Below are 19,359 nucleotides of genomic sequence, written 5' to 3'. Positions count from 1 at the left end.
TTCATACAGCAAAAGGTAGTTATATACCATTATGTAGTTCTTTATTGATTTTAAGGATATGAAGTCCTTCTGTGATCACGAGTCAAAAGACTGGAGGTTCAACATCCTGTGTTCAGTTAAAACTGAGATGGCCCTGTTGTAGCAGAGTGAGTTTTCTTTTATTTTCTTCCCACTGGCATGTGTGTACTGTCGAGTTGATGTTCTCTTACAAATGGTATGTAGGAGGTGAGTAGGAGAGAAAGCAGATGCACAATGAGCTCAAAAGAACAGAACAGTGGAAGAGAATATGTATTTTCTGATACAGGTTTGTTGCAATTGATTGTGGATGCAAAATATCAAATGTAACAGGATTCCTCCAGGGATGTTCTGACTCCAGATTTCTTGATAGCATCCTCTCTACATGGGTTTGAGTCTTTTCTGTTTTAACGAAGGCACACAGTATGAGATGTACTAGATGCTTCAGTGACTACGTGATGTTCATCCAGTTTTAAGGATAGAGAAGACATGTTTAATAAATACTGACTCAATTTTCAAGAATCAGTGTTGTTGACTTTTGGAGCTAAGATATAAGAAGGCCAATGAGACATACTTGTTTGCAACTGGAAATCCATAAAGGTTATTATTTGCTGAGAAGAAAAACAACAATTGCTGAAACACTCTTTTGTAATTGCTTTATTATATTTGTTAATTTGTTTTACTGTATCTTGTTTTTATTGTAAACCACTTTGCCTTTTTTAAAAAAAACCAAACAAAACATTATTATGAAGTGTTTCACATCAAATAAAACACAGCATCTACTACTAAGGAGCAATTGGTTATTGCAACAAAAGCACTCCTGTTGACATCAGGCTGCTGCAGTGCTATATTCTGAATACTCCCCAAAAGGATTTACATAAACTGCATCACAGTTACCCAGACAAGGCAGATATCGTTAGGTATGGTTTCACTTACTTAGGAATTGGCATAGTTGGCTCATCAGCCTCAACCATGGTCAAGAACCTCCAAATTCTGACCCAGTGTTTTCATGGGAGTGCTACCTCTGCTAATGCAGGATGTGTGAAGGGAAACAGAACTCTGAGGAACACCATCAACAAATGACCAAGGAATCCACCAGTTATACTTTTTGGACCTGATCATCCAGGAAGGGCTGAAGTCATTTAAACAATGTGTCCCCAAGTCTCATCCATCCTGGGTGGGTACTATGATGGGTGGCATTGAATGATGAATCCAGTAGAACCAATAAGACTATAGTCCCCATATGCATTTCACAGCCGAGATTATCCACTTAGTTGACCATGACAGTTATGTTCCTCAAACTGCACTTAAAGCTGCGTTGAAATGGAAATACAGTGGTACCCCGGGATACGAATGCGCCGCCTTACGAAATTTCCGGGTTACGAAAAAAATCCTATTAAAAAAACTGTTCCGCGTTACGAAAGTTTTTTCGGGTTACAAAAAAACTTTTGGTGCTTTTCGGCGCTATTTCGCACCAAATCGCGGCTTTTCCCCATTAGCGCCTATGGCAATTCGGCTTGCGAAAGCCTTTCGGGTTACGAAAGCGGCAGCGGAACGAATTAATTTCGTAACCCGGGGGACCACTGTATATAAACTGTTTTATCCCAAAAAATCTAGAACTGAAAAGGATTCCTAAACATTCAAGCATCTTGTCTAAGAATGGAGTAATAGAAACTGGTGAGAAATTTAAAGTATGGTAGGACTAAAAGACTCTTCTCATAATTATTTCCAATTATGGAAGGATCAAATGGCATGATACATATTTACCATTGCTAGCATTTTCTCAGCTGGTCTACTACTGACTGTTGTTATTAGCCAGGATGGACAAAGACTGAATATACATGCTGTTGACTTGAACTCTCTAAAAATCTTGTTGACATTCTCAGGGTACATAAATGGCAACATATCCAATTTTACTGGACAAGCTGGTGCCAGAGGTCCTGCTCTAACTTCTGCATGTAAGGTGAATTTATCTCAAAATCCTTTGGAGACTTACCACAGTGGAATTCCAGACATTATTTTTCACCACAGGCCAGATTAGGTGAAATGCAATGATGGCACAGAGGAAGAGAAATTTATTTGCTGCTTCCAGTACTGCAGATTAAGATCTAACTTATTTTCTAGACAATGTCCAATCATATTAATCACAAATCTTTTGCCACTGTTGCTCTAGTAGTAATCCATGCATTTCATTGCCACCATCAATGCAGACCATTGATAAGCCAGCTCAGCTCCGTGTCCATGGAAATGATTTTTGGGACCTATCATGTGAGATATCAAGGCTGTTACTTGATCTCAAAGGGGAGCTGCCAGCCTGAATGCCATGAAGATTCCAAAGAACCATAAGAAGTTTATCAATCTTCTGTGGCAGACCATCCTAAGAGGACCTTCCCTGTGTCTAAACCCAACCAGAAGGTGATTGCCCATGGCAATGGAACTACATTAATTTTTCCTGCTTGCCATCCAACTTGGTTAAAAAAAAAAGAGAGAGGCTCAAAGTGTGTCTAATTGAATTTTTGGGGCCAAAAGTATCCATGGCAGGCCCATATTTTGCTCCCATATATTACAGAAAAGCAGGATATAAATTGAACAGATTGATAGATAGCTATCGTGGCAGCCATGAACTCTTGAACCTCTCCTGATAAGGAGGTCTTCAAAATGGACATTGAAGTTCACAGCATAATTGGCCTGAGGGAATTCCAACACCACTCCAAACACTACTTCATAGAGGGAAACTCATAAGTAGTGATGTGGACTGTACACCAATAAAATTCCAGACACCCAGGGAAAACTGGATGGATCATTTCTATCAGCATTGTGGAATACATGAGGAACATGTAGTTCACCAGATTTTGTGGGACTAGCTAGTGGTAAGAAATGCTGAGAAATGCAGTCTAGGAATGTCTTGAGGCTTCCCATCTCTGATCTAGATCAATTGGTAGAGGTTCATGTACATCCATGCATTTTACTTGGTCTTTCAGTCAATTTGTTTGCTAGTTCAGCTGTGGTTCTGCAGTACGCTCAGCTGTTTACATGTGTCTATGAAGTGGTAGCCTGCCTGATTTGTAGAAGGATTTGCTGTAACAAACATATTTGTAGTAGAAAATTCTGTCTGGAAAGGCGGGGCTGGTGTTTTGCAAAGATGGCTTTTTTCTGTTGGATCTAGAATTGTAGGGTGGGGGATGATAGACCCCATCTGTCCCTGATTTAAAAGATAATGAAAAATATCATTTGAGAAGGCTACAGTTGATTTTTTTAAAATTAAAAAGATTCTCTCTGTGTATTCATTTTACTCCAATAATCATCTCATTTTTTATCCCTAAAGTAAGCACGTCACAAATCATCATGCCAAATGGCTGACAGCAGCCTTTAGTAATGCATAATGCAGACTAAGATACACCTCATTTTGCTACCCTTCCCCCATAGAATTCAGCTGGCTGGGACAGGCTGAGCCCAGATTATGCTGCATGCTTTCCTCACTGAAGCCCCCTCTTAGAGCGGCATTGCCAGTCTTTTGCTTAATGCAGTTCTCCTAATGCAGCCTCACGTGGACTGAAGAAAAAAAAAAAAAATAACCCCCAACACAATGAAAACCTGAACATACCCAGCCTTTCCCCCTCTCCCCCCACCCACCAGTTCAGTCAACCACGCATTCGGCAAGGAATTCACTACCTGCAGACTGAGCAGGCTGCAGCTAGTCTGCTGTGAATACAACATTTGCTCCTATTCTTTATTTTTTCGAGGGCTTTGGATTGGAGTAGGGAAGGAATAGCTACATTGGAAAGGAAGGAAGGGAAGAAGGAAATAGAATGGTGGGATGCGAAAGGAAGGTAGCATATCAAGTGCTTTAGCAGTTGCAGCAGCAGTAAGTCATTAAGTCAGACTGCACCATTTTCTTCTCACTCTGTAATGAGGTGATGCTGGCAGCTGCAAGGAGCTGTCCACCCTCAGCGACCCACCCACCCACTTCTACAGCTGTACAGGGGTGGCTCTATCCTAGCTCTCAACCCTGAAGACATAGCCCTTCTGGAGGAAACTCAACCGACCTTTTCAGTTTGGTGAAATTGGTTCCTAGGCTGGATTTTTCTTTTGCTGTCACAGGAAATCTAAAGTGCTGCCTGCTCTCATTGAGGCTTCTGCTTCCATAGCTATTTGTGCTGCTCTGTACATGTTCCTCCCTACATTTGTGTCTCTGTGTGGAGAGCAAGAGAGATTCTTAAATCCAGACGTGCCTGTGTTGCCCTGAATCATGGATGCTGCAGAGGCTGGAGTGGATCTGTGACCTATCGCAGTGTGGTGGAGGAGTAGGGAGGGGAAAAGGATTGCCCGGTGAATTCTTGGCTTCCAGCATCACTTCATCAGTGTCCTTCTGAGATCAACAAAATCTCCTGGATATCTAGGAGTACTAGAAACTGAGTCCTCTAAGCAGTTGTTCCCCAATCCAAAATGGCTCATGCAGCTGCTTCCATTAAAAAAGTTCGTGAAGCTGAATTTGATGAAAGGGAGAAGGAGAAAGAAAAGGAGAGGAAAAGGCAGAGGAAAATCTCTAGGGAAAACCGGAAACGTAAGGTATGAACAAACTACCCCATCTTTGTTGTCCCCCTTTCTGTACACAAGTGTCCTCTGCAAGATATGCAGTACTGTCTCCCTTTTATCTTTCCACTTCAGAATTCCCATTTGCATCTCCCCTACATGAAAGGCATGCTTTCAACTGGCCTCACTGTACTGAGAGCAAATAAACTAATCCCTAGCCACATGGGTGCAAGCAGATGAAGATGGCCAGTGGCACTAATATCTTCAAACAACTAGGCTCTGTTTTGATCACCTAGAAGCCAACTATTTGATGCCTCCAGCTCTTTTGAAGCTGTTTAATGACAGGGAGTATGGTACTTTTGTCTTGTGCTTAATCAAAATAAGATGCTGAGGCTTTAAACATAAACTCCCATTCTCCCTGTTTATATTATTTGCTGTCAAATTACTAGCATGCAGCTTTACATTAGATATTACATCTCTAAACAGACTTTTGTTCTACTGCTTAAAATAAAGATACTGGTGTAGTCTTCAGGGTTGCATATTTTGCTCCATTGTCCTGTAGGCTTCACTCTGTTCCTCTTCCTATTCCATGCCTATATGTCTCACCTCATTTGTTGCAGAATGATGCTTAGGTTGTTGTTTTGTTTTGTCTTTTCATTAACTTAGGTTTAAACATAAAAGTCTGCTGCCTGATTTTCTTGCTTTTAATTCTGGTAACCAAAGCATTTTTAATCCACTCTTATCAGAACATTTTATAATATTGTTTGCACCTGTTTCTGGGCTACAGTTAGAAAATAGTGAGAATTGGTTTGCTTTTAAAAAAAACAACCCTTCTCCCTAAATACTAACCAGTTTCTCATTTGCTGAGGAATCTGTAATTCCAAAAGACAGATTTATACCTATTTTATATAGAAAGAGACTACACAGATACACATTTGTGTTAATAATACATTCTTAGCAACTCACAATCAGTCTCCTCTTTATAACCACTTTACACATGGCATTTGGGTCTATAGGGTTCATTGGCAAATGCCACAGAGGTTAAAAATGTATACAGTCTCAGTATATAGGTCATGCAGCTGCTTCACTTACCTCTAAGTAAACAAGTTGAGAATCTGCAGTAGACTGACATTTCCCAAGAGACAACTAAATAGGCTTATGTGAAATTTTCATATCTAATATTGATTTCCTATGCAAAGTAAAGCTATGTAAGGTATACTTCAAGGGTAAAACAGTCATTGCATGATTGTGTTTGTGTGTGTGTTGGAAATGCAAAATGCTTCCTTGTTTGCTATATTTAAGATTATTTATTGATTTATTGGGTTTATATCCCACCTTTCTACCAAATAGGATTATCTTTTGAGTGTCTTTTGTTTCCTACAAAATCTCTAGTATGATGTCCCTTAGATAGCCATTTTGACCCTCTTCTTCCCCGTTCACACATGCCGTGCACACTTCTTTCTTATGTCCTATGCCTCAGCACAAATGGCAAATAAATATAGGCCCAGTCAGGCTCTCTTTTAGGTTATAGATATGTTTAGCAAATCACCAGAATGACTAATTCCTGCTCTTCCACCCCACCCTTTATTGCCTCAGTATATTTCTAGAATGTGTCTGATTTCTGCTCCTTGCCATTGCAGAATAAATTACTCAGGTTGAATTCATTATAATATTTCTTTTCTTAAATTGCCTTTTCATTAAGCTCTGAATACCTCTGGGATGCCTGATGTGATCTGTCTGACTTCTCAAAGGCTTTGTTTGCTGCATTCATTAAGTTGCATTAGAATTCTCTTTATCAGAACACAAATGCCATTTCTAATATAGGCAGTACTGGGCTGCATAGCTTCTGCAAGCAGATTGTGATTACGATCTAATCCTCTAAGTGGGACACTACAGCATAATACCAAATCTTTGATTATACATTTGATGTACTCTTTTTAAAATAAATTTATTCAGCCGTGACACAAAATCTATAAATAGCACTCAAACCTGTAAGTGTGTGTACCTATCCAAGGGAAGGGTAGATTACACTGGATTTATTTTGGAGAGCTATTTTAAATAAATAAATAAATAAATCTGTTCTAAACCATGATGCTGGGACTCTTTAATTAAAGATGGATATAATTAAATGAGTCCCTTCTGGCATCTCTTTTACAGACTGCTGCATGGCCTTGATTGAAACCAGGCAGACTTAGATCAGCCCACATGTTAGTAATATGTTGGCCATAGAGAATGGGAGAGATCAGGATGTTCCAGTATAAGAAGGAATAATAGGTCATTGCTCAGAATATACAAGGGAATTACTATGCTTCTGTTTGCTTTGTTCCCTTTAATATTCAGCCACCAGCTTTACTGTGTCTGCCTTTTACTGCAGCTGTACACTCACTGTTACATAAATAGCCACCTCAGTTGAACAGTGAACTTCCTTTTAAAAGGGGTGGGTGTGGTTTAAGCTTGTTATCCCTTTCTTTCTTGTGAAAGCACACATTAATGGAAGCTCATAATTTGCATGCATATTTCTATATGTGTGTGTATATGTGTCTTTGAGTCACCTGCTGATTTATGGTGATCCCATTAATTTCCTAGTTGTTTTTTTAAGCAATGGATACTCAGAAGTGGTTTTGCCAGTTCCTTCCTCTGAAATACAGCCTACACAACTTGCAATTCATTGGCAGTCTTCTTTCCAAATACTAATCAGGGCTTAACTTCCACAAAGGGATCTGGTACCTTTAGGGCACCATATTTAGGCCCTGTTAATTTTCTAATGAGAAGCAGCTGAACCATTTAAGTTGAATTTTCCTTGGTTATCTCAATCTTGCAAGGTTCTGATGCCTACTAGTATCACCAAATAATTCATAACTACAGGGTCAAGGCCCTGACTCTTCAAAACAAGCTTGTGGCTTTGTGGTGTTCAGCACAATGATACTTGGTTTGTTACCATTTTAAAATCAATTTTCTAATATATATGGTTAAAAAAAAGGAAATAGCATTAGGATGAATACCTGTATCTCAGTATATCTATATAGTAAGGCTGAGGTGAAGAACCAGAGATTTTTGAACTCCAGACTGCTCTGACTCCAGTCAGTATGATGAATGGTAATAATGATAATGATAATTTATTTCCCACCTCTTCTCAAGGCTTGAGGTGGGGATGATAGTGTAACAATAGCTGACAAAGGTGTAAAAGAAGAGGCACATAGAAAGACTGGAAAAGTATGGTTAGAAAATGAAGTAGTCTCAAAGACTTTATTCTATGAACAAAAAAGTATTTTTGTACAGAAAAAATTATATATTAGATTTTTTTTCATTGACATAATAATGTCTGTAGAGTAAGTGGTTGTTTTTTGTATAGAGGAACTTCCATCCGTCTGAACAGCAAAAAGAGGAGGTGTATTTCATAGCAACTGCAGAACTGAGTAATTTACAAGGTCTGGAAAAGTTGGGGTTTTTTTTTGTTGTTGTTGAGGGACAGGGCTTTCAGAATCCCTTTGCATGCATAATCATGCTAATGATGATCATGATCATGGCTCAGGGATTTTAGAATTTATAGTCTAACAATAGAATTTTGCAAGCTGTGAAAATTATGTATTGATTTGAAACTTTTAGCTATGTTTTTGCAACAAGCTCTTTGTAGTTTTTATGATTAGAAATAAGGGAGGGAATCTAGTGGTACCATTAAGACTAAATAATTACTTTAATATGAACATTTGTGGATTTCAACCCATTTCTTCAAATTCATTGATCCTTTCTCCCCTCCCCTCTCTACATTCCTGTTTATGGTGAAACAGACTAACATTGTCATCTCTTTGTATCCTTTAAAACCATTAAAACTGAAGGATAGCTTTGAAGTACAAAAAAAGTCTCATTCCTGTTTAAACCATTGTACTCTCAATCCTTTCAAAACTGGGCTGAGCAGGCTTGTGGGGAATCGACTTTGTTTTTACTCAGTCTCTGAACCCAGTGCAAAAGATATGCATATAAAGAATTAAATAATTTGTTATATGAACTAAAGAGAAGCTTACTGTCCTTCCTTCCTCCATACATATCCTGCACTCGTCATTTCAGTAGTGTTTTTTCCCCTTTTGGGAGGGGAGTCATTTTGTTTCTGCTGTTGTTAAACACTGTGAGTCACAAATCCCTGCCAATCTGCAGAGATCTGCCACTAGATTCAAATCCACCTTTTGCCCATCTCTGCTTTAAAAGTAAGCTTTGTGTTATGTAACAATTCCAACATTGTCCTGACATTTTGTAATTTATTTATTCATTGGCTGGTTTGTCCAGACAAGTATTTCATTCATCTTGCGGTAGCTGCTACAGATGGATGTATTGCCTATGGAAGTATCTCCCACAGGCCCTCTTTTATGTTGCCCTTGACTACTTATCTTTGGATACCTTAAGCTCATTTTCCTTTCTGTTGTACCAAAATGTCACCTTGTCTTTTCTCTCTGTTATTAAATGTATGTCAAGGGTGGTGAATGTGTGGCTTTTCGGATATTAATAGAGTTGGAAAGCACTCCAGAAGTCCAACTCCTTGCTGAAGCAGCTAGAGTGTCCCTGGCATGTGGCCATCCAGACTTTGCTTGAAAACATCAAGTAAAAGGAGAGTCCACCACCTTCAGAGGCAGATGTAGTCACATTTTCACTTCTCATAGCAGCAGGGAATTCATCCCAATACTTACCCTAAATTGTTCTGCTTCTAATGTGAACCCATTGATTCAGAACCTACCTTCTAAAGCAACAGAAAACAAAATTTCAGATTATCCATTATGCCAGCTCTTCACATATTAGAAGATGGTTGTACGTTGCCTTTTAATTTTCTCTTCCGCAAGCTAAACATATTCAGCTTCTCAATGTTTCCACAGAGGATTTTTCTTTCCAGACCCTTACTGACTTCTTTCTATTCCACTACACATGTCAAGACATCTCAACTTTGTCACTGTCAAACTGTAATAACTGGAAATGGATATCTGGAATTTGAGTTTTCTGTACTCAGGTGCTCAAGTGAAATCTGAACAAAGCATAATAGAACAGAATTATTGTTTTGCACAATCTGAACATTATTGCTGATGCAACCTACCATTGCATTAGCTACCTCATTGCATTGCTGACTCATGCTTAGATTGTGGTCTGTTAAAACCCCTAGATTCCTCCCACAGATATTGTTTGCAAGTCATGGTGGGTCTGTAGCCCTCATAGTCAGTGTTTGGAGAATAGTTGGTAGTCCATCAACATTGGGAGGGCTCCAGGTTTCTCATGCCTGGTGTTACATATATATACACTCACATTAATAAAATGAAGTAATTTATATAGTATAGGTTGCCAATAAGCCAATAGTTTTGACTTTTTAATTATCTATTTATCTGTTGTGAACAAATTAGATAGATAGATAGATAGATAGATAGATAGATAGATAGTAAATTAGTTGTGTATATAGTCAACTGTTCATAATTCCTTAGGTCTTATTTACAATATTTTAGATTTCAGAAAGTAAAAAAGAAGTGTTACAGAAGACTGCGTACATAAGATTATGAAAATAGCTAAAATACCTTCCTAAATACTTGAGCATTCCTAATTAGATACTGTATATCTTTTTTTTAAAAAAAAATAATTGCTCTTAAATATACTTTACTTTATTTTTAATGATTTCATCCCCCCCCCCCCTCTAAATTTAAGCAAATACTCCCAGCTTTTCTCACACATGGATTCCCTGTGAAAATGCTTTAGGCATGTCAGCCATTCAAGTTTCTTTTCCCACCAAGTGTGCTTTTAATTATGATATGGTTCTGGAGCATAATAAACCAATTTTCAATTTCAGCAGGATAGCTTGCTTCTTTTTTAGACTTCAGATAATAGTGTTTATTGATGGGATGATTCCAATGTACATTAATTTCCACAGTTATAGCACTGTATTCCATTTCAACTGCTATGGCAATATCCTATGGTATCTTGGGTTTTGCAATTTAGATAGAAGAATTTGGCATTATCAGCCAGTGAACTCTACTGCCTCACTGAACCCCAGGATTCTATAGGCTGTTTCCTAGAAATGTAAAGTGTGACATAGCACTGTAACTGTGTAGTGGGAAAGGACTCAGAATCTAGAACTTGTCCTCATTCATTTAAATAGCTTAAGAACCATCTCATTGTTTATGTTAGTTAAAGGTAAAGGTTTTCCCTTGTCATGAATGTCAGGTTGTACTGACATTCATGACTATAGGGGGCAGTGCTCATCCCCGTTACTAAACTGAAGGCCGAGCATTGTCCGAAGACTACTCTCTGGTGGTCATGTGGCCAGCATGACTGCACCAAATCCTGTTACCTTCCCACCAAAGTGGTACCTACTTATCTGCTTACATTTGCATTCTTTCGAACTGCTAGGTTGGCATGAGCTGGGACTAGTGACGGAAGACATCTTTCCTGCAGTCTCAGGACCATTGGGCTGTGTGGCCTGATCAGCTTAATTTGATAGCCTGCATTCAAGTCAGCATGCAGGATGCACTACTCCTGCTTCCTCGCTTCCCCCATTTTTATCTCCATGTTTTAAATATGTCTTCCTATGATGAAAGGAAGAAACTTTGCACATAAGTGCTTTGTTGCTGTTGTTCTGCAAATAATTTTTTTGCCACAAAATGGATTTGGTAATGATATGTGTATGGTTAAACTGGCACATAAATCAGTAAATAGTGACTACTCTCCGCTTATACTTATTTTACCATGATTTTGTTGAATCCTGAAAATCATTTCTAAGAACCCAAACATTTCCTTATTAAAACCATGTATATTTATCTCTGAAGCAGATTAAATCTTTGCTGCTAAAGTATTAATTTGTAACAACCATATTTGAGAGGTACATATATGTGAACCTTAAAGCACCTACTTTTCAATTTAGGTTGAATTAGCTTAGTTTGCTGAGTTCCTTATCTTGAAATGGTTTATTGCTTTCAATCTTTAGGGAGGTGGGAGAACATATGGAAGACTGAGAACAATCCTTAGAATGTGTGATATGATATGAGTTCTAAAGAGCACAATGTTCTCTGAAGCATGCTTTTGTACATCTGCCTGTTTTGCAACCCACTGAAAACAATTGGACTTAAATTATCACAGACATCACTTGACAGTATGGCCCCACCAAGTTCGGAGAAGATGCAGCAACCAGTGAGTGTTCTTGCTGATCTATGAATGCAGAGCTACTGAGAGGTGGCCCTGGTACAGGCCAAGATGCATAATCACCCTGTCATTATAGAACATTATACTTATGCTTTGGTCTATGAGACACCCACTTCTATGATGTTATGTTTGGTTTGTTGTTTTCACTATCCAGGCTCACAGAAGCCCAGGTCTTCCAAGTATCTGGACTTCAGGGCTTTTGTTCCCTCTGCCCCCTCCTCAGTTCTGTATGAATGACTCAGTAAATGTCTCCAGGAAACATAGAAATTTCTCAGATAAACAATGACAGAAGCAGGGAGAGATGGATGAACAATTTGAGTGTATGTATTTTTTTTAATTTTTTTTGGCTACAGTAAAGGATTTTCATACTAAATAATTGTGGCACTGTGATTTCACTTTAACGTCCATAGCTACATCCTGTGGAATCCTGGGATTTGTAGTATAGGGTGGTACTAGAGCTTCTTGGCAAAGAATTCTAAATACTTCTCGTATTTAGAAATATATAGCAGCCCCTCAGCAGATGAGAAAGCGGAAACTGCCAGTAACAATTATTTGACTGTTATAGCTATATAAGTAAGGGCTTAAGGACCTAGAACAAGGTACTGGGCTATGCCCTCTTGTGGAGAAGGCAGGGTCCCTTCATAATGTCCCAAGTTCTGCAAGGTATTTTTTTTAAAAAGCACTACAGGGCTTTATTTTTTTATGTTGTTCTGTTATGTTGCTGCTGATGAACATCTTATGACAGTTCTGGTTTAATAATGCAAGTTTTTTCCTTAATTATTTACTGTTTCTCCCTTGTTTCATGCTAAGTTTTATAATGAAGTTTCACTGCTTGACATTTCCAAAGCTGGCAGCACACAAGCAGGCCATTATGAGATGATAAATGTCTAGTTAATTTTGCATCTTTTAGGGAGCTTTTTTTAAGTCCACTGTCATAATAAGCATTCAATGCTGCCATTTTGGATGCTTGAGGAGTGTAGAAGAGATAGACATAGATTAATAAAATAAGATGCAAGACGTGTCCACTGTCTTTATTACTGTTTTAAGCCAACCAACAAGTGATACAAAAATTAGCAAATTGAAAAGTCTTAGCTTTAAATTATCTTACACAAACATCATCTATTTTTTTTTTAAAAAATCCTGAAACGAAACTCAAAAGAACTTTTTGAAATAGAAAGGAAATTATGCCATTAGCTTCCAGGCCAAATAATGCAGAGTGAAAACTTATATTTCAGATTTGCAGGCCAAATACTAGTTTCTGTTAAAATCTAACTTAAAATTCTGTTAAAAGTGACTTAAAAGGAACAGAATAAACATTTGCTTTTCAAGAGATATAAATGAAACACCATACCAATTACCACATATTTCCCCTTTCCTTCTTGACAATGTGCAGATGTTTTCTTTTGAATGTGAATATATTAGGAAAAAAATATGTGCAGGATGTTGCTTTCACTGCTTGTGCCTTCTCCTCCTTTTGAGGAATCCTTGAACAAAATCATTTGTATTTATCATATTGCTGTGAAAAATCCTGTTACACCAAATTTAAACTAATGCTATATTAATCTACTGTACAAAGTTTCAGTTTGAAACTTTTTATACCAGTGATTCTTAACCTGTAGTCTGTGTATCCCCGAGAGGTCACAATATCCTCATCAGGGATCCACAAAGGCTTGACAGAGGATCCAGGTTGCCACTTGAGAACTTCATGTGCTCCAGTCTTGCCTGTGCCTTTTCCATGTGTAAATGTTTGTGCACCCCCTCTCTTGCTCCATGTGGTATTCCTTGTTAGCAGAGGTGACCCTGTGTATGTGTGTTGTAAAACAGGTTGTTAGCCAGGGCTGATGCTCTTGATGCTTCCCCACTTCAGTGCAAGAGACTGTGTGTTTATGCACACGTATTCTTCTCTGTGGCACACACACAATAGCTAAGTCCCAGCCTCTTCTCTCAGCAGTTCAGTAACCAGGGCTTCAGTAGCAGCAACTCTTCTTAATGCCTCTGGCCTGGCCTGGTATGTTATGCTCATCTGAAAGATGCTACTGGCAAGCAAAATATTTTTTAAAATGGAAAAAAGGGATAGGAAGCCTTTCTCTCTCCCAGTGCTTTTACTCAGCACCTCACCAGAGCTTCTGTTCTCTCAACTGTTTCTTTGCATTGGTAACTAAATGCAAAAGAGAGAGCTACATTGTGGATAGATGTGGGGTTTGCAACAATGGGCAGTGGCATGCTGCAAAATGCATCTTTGTACCACCCAGCTCACAGAACTATGGTGTGTCTTTGGGCAGCCTAAAGCCCAGGGAAAACAAAAAGGGGATCCGACTGCATTCCTCATCTTGTAGAAATTTCAGAGAAAAAACTGGTTGTTTGCAAACATGATATGAAGGCAGCATCAATACAACCTCCACTGCCACCCCACCCCTACTTGCATTAATGAGGAACTATAAGAAGATTTGCCACAAAACAATAGAGGTGTCAGAGGGAAATTTGGGGGATGCAAACTAGGATGTGCCATGGGCATTTCACTTTTAATTGGCATTGCATTTGTTGAGGAAGGAACCGACTGTGGGGGCCAAAAATTTTCAATTGAACCTGATGGTTATTGAAAGCCCCAATCCATTTCCTACTTCTGGCGACCCGAAGGCAAATGTATCATGGAGTTTTCTTAGCAAGATTTAGTCAGAAAGGGTTTGCCTTTTCTTTCCTCTGAGGCTTAGAGAGTGTAATTTGCCAAGGTCACCCAGTGGGTTTCCATGAGTGCATCAAATATTTGAGTTAAGTCTTTGTGGTCTGCAGAAACTAAAGCTATTTAAAGGGGGTCCATGGTAAAGATAGGGTTAAAAACTACTGTTGTACACACATGTTTATAGTTTAAAGGTAATTTGTTGCCTGTATATAGCAGGACTTGGAAAATTCCCCAAACAGTTTGGAACAAAATAACCACAGATTGCTACTTTCATAAAGGGCCTTCTTATCTCCATCCTCCTGTAGTTTGTTACAACACTGAAATAAACACCTCTTCTGAGGACCACAGACCATTCTCAATGGTGTATTAAACAGGAGAGAATTGCTGCTGGGAGCAGGAATTGCTAGACAAAGATGACTTTGGATGCTTTTACATAGGAGTTTATCACATGAGGGAAATTGGGAGTTTATCCCATGAACATCCCGCTAAAATAGCATAATTACATGTAACTATTTCACATGACGTCACACAAAACTCATAATTAAAGTGGTGATAAAGATGCATTATCCCACATCTTTTTACTTTTGGGATTTTAGCGAAAATGCATTCACGATATCACTTTATTTGTGCAATTTCCATGGTGTGAAAGCCAATTTCGATTTATTTACTTGATAATCTTCCTTTTTAATTGTCTTCCCAGTTTTCCCATGGTTCTGTGGGGTGTGCTTACCTCCTGTGCTGCTTTGGCGACAGACATGGCCGTCTGGTTGAGGGTCTCTGCCCTTTGTTTTCCACATATATCCTGTCCAGTAAAGCTTTCTTGAGTTATGCATGTGGTGGAAAGGGAGAAATTGGAGAAAAGTTATTATTTTTGTAGGGAAGGTAGGGGAAATCTCTTTATAACATTGTTCATTTCTCAAGATTGTGATTACGATCTAATCCTCTAAGTGGGACACTACAGCATAATACCAAATCTTTGATTATACATTTGATGTACTCTTTTTAAAATAAATTTATTCAGCCGTGACACAAAATCTATAAATAGCACTCAAACCTGTAAGTGTGTGTACCTATCCAAGGGAAGGGTAGATTACACTGGATTTATTTTGGAGAGCTATTTTAAATAAATAAATAAATAAATCTGTTCTAAACCATGATGCTGGGACTCTTTAATTAAAGATGGATATAATTAAATGAGTCCCTTCTGGCATCTCTTTTACAGACTGCTGCATGGCCTTGATTGAAACCAGGCAGACTTAGATCAGCCCACATGTTAGTAATATGTTGGCCATAGAGAATGGGAGAGATCAGGATGTTCCAGTATAAGAAGGAATAATAGGTCATTGCTCAGAATATACAAGGGAATTACTATGCTTCTGTTTGCTTTGTTCCCTTTAATATTCAGCCACCAGCTTTACTGTGTCTGCCTTTTACTGCAGCTGTACACTCACTGTTACATAAATAGCCACCTCAGTTGAACAGTGAACTTCCTTTTAAAAGGGGTGGGTGTGGTTTAAGCTTGTTATCCCTTTCTTTCTTGTGAAAGCACACATTAATGGAAGCTCATAATTTGCATGCATATTTCTATATGTGTGTGTATATGTGTCTTTGAGTCACCTGCTGATTTATGGTGATCCCATTAATTTCCTAGTTGTTTTTTTAAGCAATGGATACTCAGAAGTGGTTTTGCCAGTTCCTTCCTCTGAAATACAGCCTACACAACTTGCAATTCATTGGCAGTCTTCTTTCCAAATACTAATCAGGGCTTAACTTCCACAAAGGGATCTGGTACCTTTAGGGCACCATATTTAGGCCCTGTTAATTTTCTAATGAGAAGCAGCTGAACCATTTAAGTTGAATTTTCCTTGGTTATCTCAATCTTGCAAGGTTCTGATGCCTACTAGTATCACCAAATAATTCATAACTACAGGGTCAAGGCCCTGACTCTTCAAAACAAGCTTGTGGCTTTGTGGTGTTCAGCACAATGATACTTGGTTTGTTACCATTTTAAAATCAATTTTCTAATATATATGGTTAAAAAAAAGGAAATAGCATTAGGATGAATACCTGTATCTCAGTATATCTATATAGTAAGGCTGAGGTGAAGAACCAGAGATTTTTGAACTCCAGACTGCTCTGACTCCAGTCAGTATGATGAATGGTAATAATGATAATGATAATTTATTTCCCACCTCTTCTCAAGGCTTGAGGTGGGGATGATAGTGTAACAATAGCTGACAAAGGTGTAAAAGAAGAGGCACATAGAAAGACTGGAAAAGTATGGTTAGAAAATGAAGTAGTCTCAAAGACTTTATTCTATGAACAAAAAAGTATTTTTGTACAGAAAAAATTATATATTAGATTTTTTTTCATTGACATAATAATGTCTGTAGAGTAAGTGGTTGTTGTTTGTATAGAGGAACTTCCATCCGTCTGAACAGCAAAAAGAGGAGGTGTATTTCATAGCAACTGCAGAACTGAGTAATTTACAAGGTCTGGAAAAGTTGGGGTTTTTTTTTGTTGTTGTTGAGGGACAGGGCTTTCAGAATCCCTTTGCATGCATAATCATGCTAATGATGATCATGATCATGGCTCAGGGATTTTAGAATTTATAGTCTAACAATAGAATTTTGCAAGCTGTGAAAATTATGTATTGATTTGAAACTTTTAGCTATGTTTTTGCAACAAGCTCTTTGTAGTTTTTATGATTAGAAATAAGGGAGGGAATCTAGTGGTACCATTAAGACTAAATAATTACTTTAATATGAACATTTGTGGATTTCAACCCATTTCTTCAAATTCATTGATCCTTTCTCCCCTCCCCTCTCTACATTCCTGTTTATGGTGAAACAGACTAACATTGTCATCTCTTTGTATCCTTTAAAACCATTAAAACTGAAGGATAGCTTTGAAGTACAAAAAAAGTCTCATTCCTGTTTAAACCATTGTACTCTCAATCCTTTCAAAACTGGGCTGAGCAGGCTTGTGGGGAATCGACTTTGTTTTTACTCAGTCTCTGAACCCAGTGCAAAAGATATGCATATAAAGAATTAAATAATTTGTTATATGAACTAAAGAGAAGCTTACTGTCCTTCCTTCCTCCATACATATCCTGCACTCGTCATTTCAGTAGTGTTTTTTCCCCTTTTGGGAGGGGAGTCATTTTGTTTCTGCTGTTGTTAAACACTGTGAGTCACAAATCCCTGCCAATCTGCAGAGATCTGCCACTAGATTCAAATCCACCTTTTGCCCATCTCTGCTTTAAAAGTAAGCTTTGTGTTATGTAACAATTCCAACATTGTCCTGACATTTTGTAATTTATTTATTCATTGGCTGGTTTGTCCAGACAAGTATTTCATTCATCTTGCGGTAGCTGCTACAGATGGATGTATTGCCTATGGAAGTATCTCCCACAGGCCCTCTTTTATGTTGCCCTTGACTACTTATCTTTGGATACCTTAAGCTCATTTTCCTTTCTGTTGTACCAAAATGTCACCTTGTCTTTTCTCTCTGTTATTAAATGTATGTCAAGGGTGGTGAATGTGTGGCTTTTCGGATATTAATAGAGTTGGAAAGCACTCCAGAAGTCCAACTCCTTGCTGAAGCAGCTAGAGTGTCCCTGGCATGTGGCCATCCAGACTTTGCTTGAAAACATCAAGTAAAAGGAGAGTCCACCACCTTCAGAGGCAGATGTAGTCACATTTTCACTTCTCATAGCAGCAGGGAATTCATCCCAATACTTACCCTAAATTGTTCTGCTTCTAATGTGAACCCATTGATTCAGAACCTACCTTCTAAAGCAACAGAAAACAAAATTTCAGATTATCCATTATGCCAGCTCTTCACATATTAGAAGATGGTTGTACGTTGCCTTTTAATTTTCTCTTCCGCAAGCTAAACATATTCAGCTTCTCAATGTTTCCACAGAGGATTTTTCTTTCCAGACCCTTACTGACTTCTTTCTATTCCACTACACATGTCAAGACATCTCAACTTTGTCACTGTCAAACTGTAATAACTGGAAATGGATATCTGGAATTTGAGTTTTCTGTACTCAGGTGCTCAAGTGAAATCTGAACAAAGCATAATAGAACAGAATTATTGTTTTGCACAATCTGAACATTATTGCTGATGCAACCTACCATTGCATTAGCTACCTCATTGCATTGCTGACTCATGCTTAGATTGTGGTCTGTTAAAACCCCTAGATTCCTCCCACAGATATTGTTTGCAAGTCATGGTGGGTCTGTAGCCCTCATAGTCAGTGTTTGGAGAATAGTTGGTAGTCCATCAACATTGGGAGGGCTCCAGGTTTCTCATGCCTGGTGTTACATATATATACACTCACATTAATAAAATGAAGTAATTTATATAGTATAGGTTGCCAATAAGCCAATAGTTTTGACTTTTTAATTATCTATTTATCTGTTGTGAACAAATTAGATAGATAGATAGATAGATAGATAGATAGATAGTAAATTAGTTGTGTATATAGTCAACTGTTCATAATTCCTTAGGTCTTATTTACAATATTTTAGATTTCAGAAAGTAAAAAAGAAGTGTTACAGAAGACTGCGTACATAAGATTATGAAAATAGCTAAAATACCTTCCTAAATACTTGAGCATTCCTAATTAGATACTGTATATCTTTTTTTTTAAAAAAAATAATTGCTCTTAAATATACTTTACTTTATTTTTAATGATTTCATCCCCCCCCCCCTCTAAATTTAAGCAAATACTCCCAGCTTTTCTCACACATGGATTCCCTGTGAAAATGCTTTAGGCATGTCAGCCATTCAAGTTTCTTTTCCCACCAAGTGTGCTTTTAATTATGATATGGTTCTGGAGCATAATAAACCAATTTTCAATTTCAGCAGGATAGCTTGCTTCTTTTTTAGACTTCAGATAATAGTGTTTATTGATGGGATGATTCCAATGTACATTAATTTCCACAGTTATAGCACTG

At 38.1% G+C, this 19,359-nt stretch overlaps 1 protein-coding gene across 9 annotated transcripts in view; it reads left to right on the top strand.

Moving 5' to 3' along the window:
• ANK2 (ankyrin 2) overlaps positions 1 to 19,359 on the top strand; it is a 404,131-nt gene that overhangs the window by 177,077 nt on the left and 207,695 nt on the right. For 5 of the 9 annotated variants that reach the window (XM_089525942.1, XM_089525939.1, XM_089525941.1 and 2 more), the window contains exon 1: positions 3,682 to 4,584. The exons of the other annotated variants lie outside the window; for them this stretch is intronic. In XM_089525942.1, the coding sequence (XP_089382068.1) occupies positions 4,462 to 4,584 (123 nt within the window). In that variant the 5' untranslated portion in view covers positions 3,682 to 4,461. Of the gene's footprint in view, positions 1 to 3,681; positions 4,585 to 19,359 lie in introns of those variants that run through there. 9 annotated transcript variants of the gene reach the window in all.

This window comes from Sceloporus occidentalis, unplaced genomic scaffold, assembly GCF_023333645.1.
Source record: "Sceloporus occidentalis isolate IW3139 unplaced genomic scaffold, rSceOcc1.0.p SCAF_5, whole genome shotgun sequence".
NCBI lineage: Eukaryota > Metazoa > Chordata > Lepidosauria > Squamata > Phrynosomatidae > Sceloporus > Sceloporus occidentalis.
The sequence above is the reverse complement of the archived record's forward strand: the minus strand, read 5'-3'. Positions and strand labels throughout refer to the sequence as shown.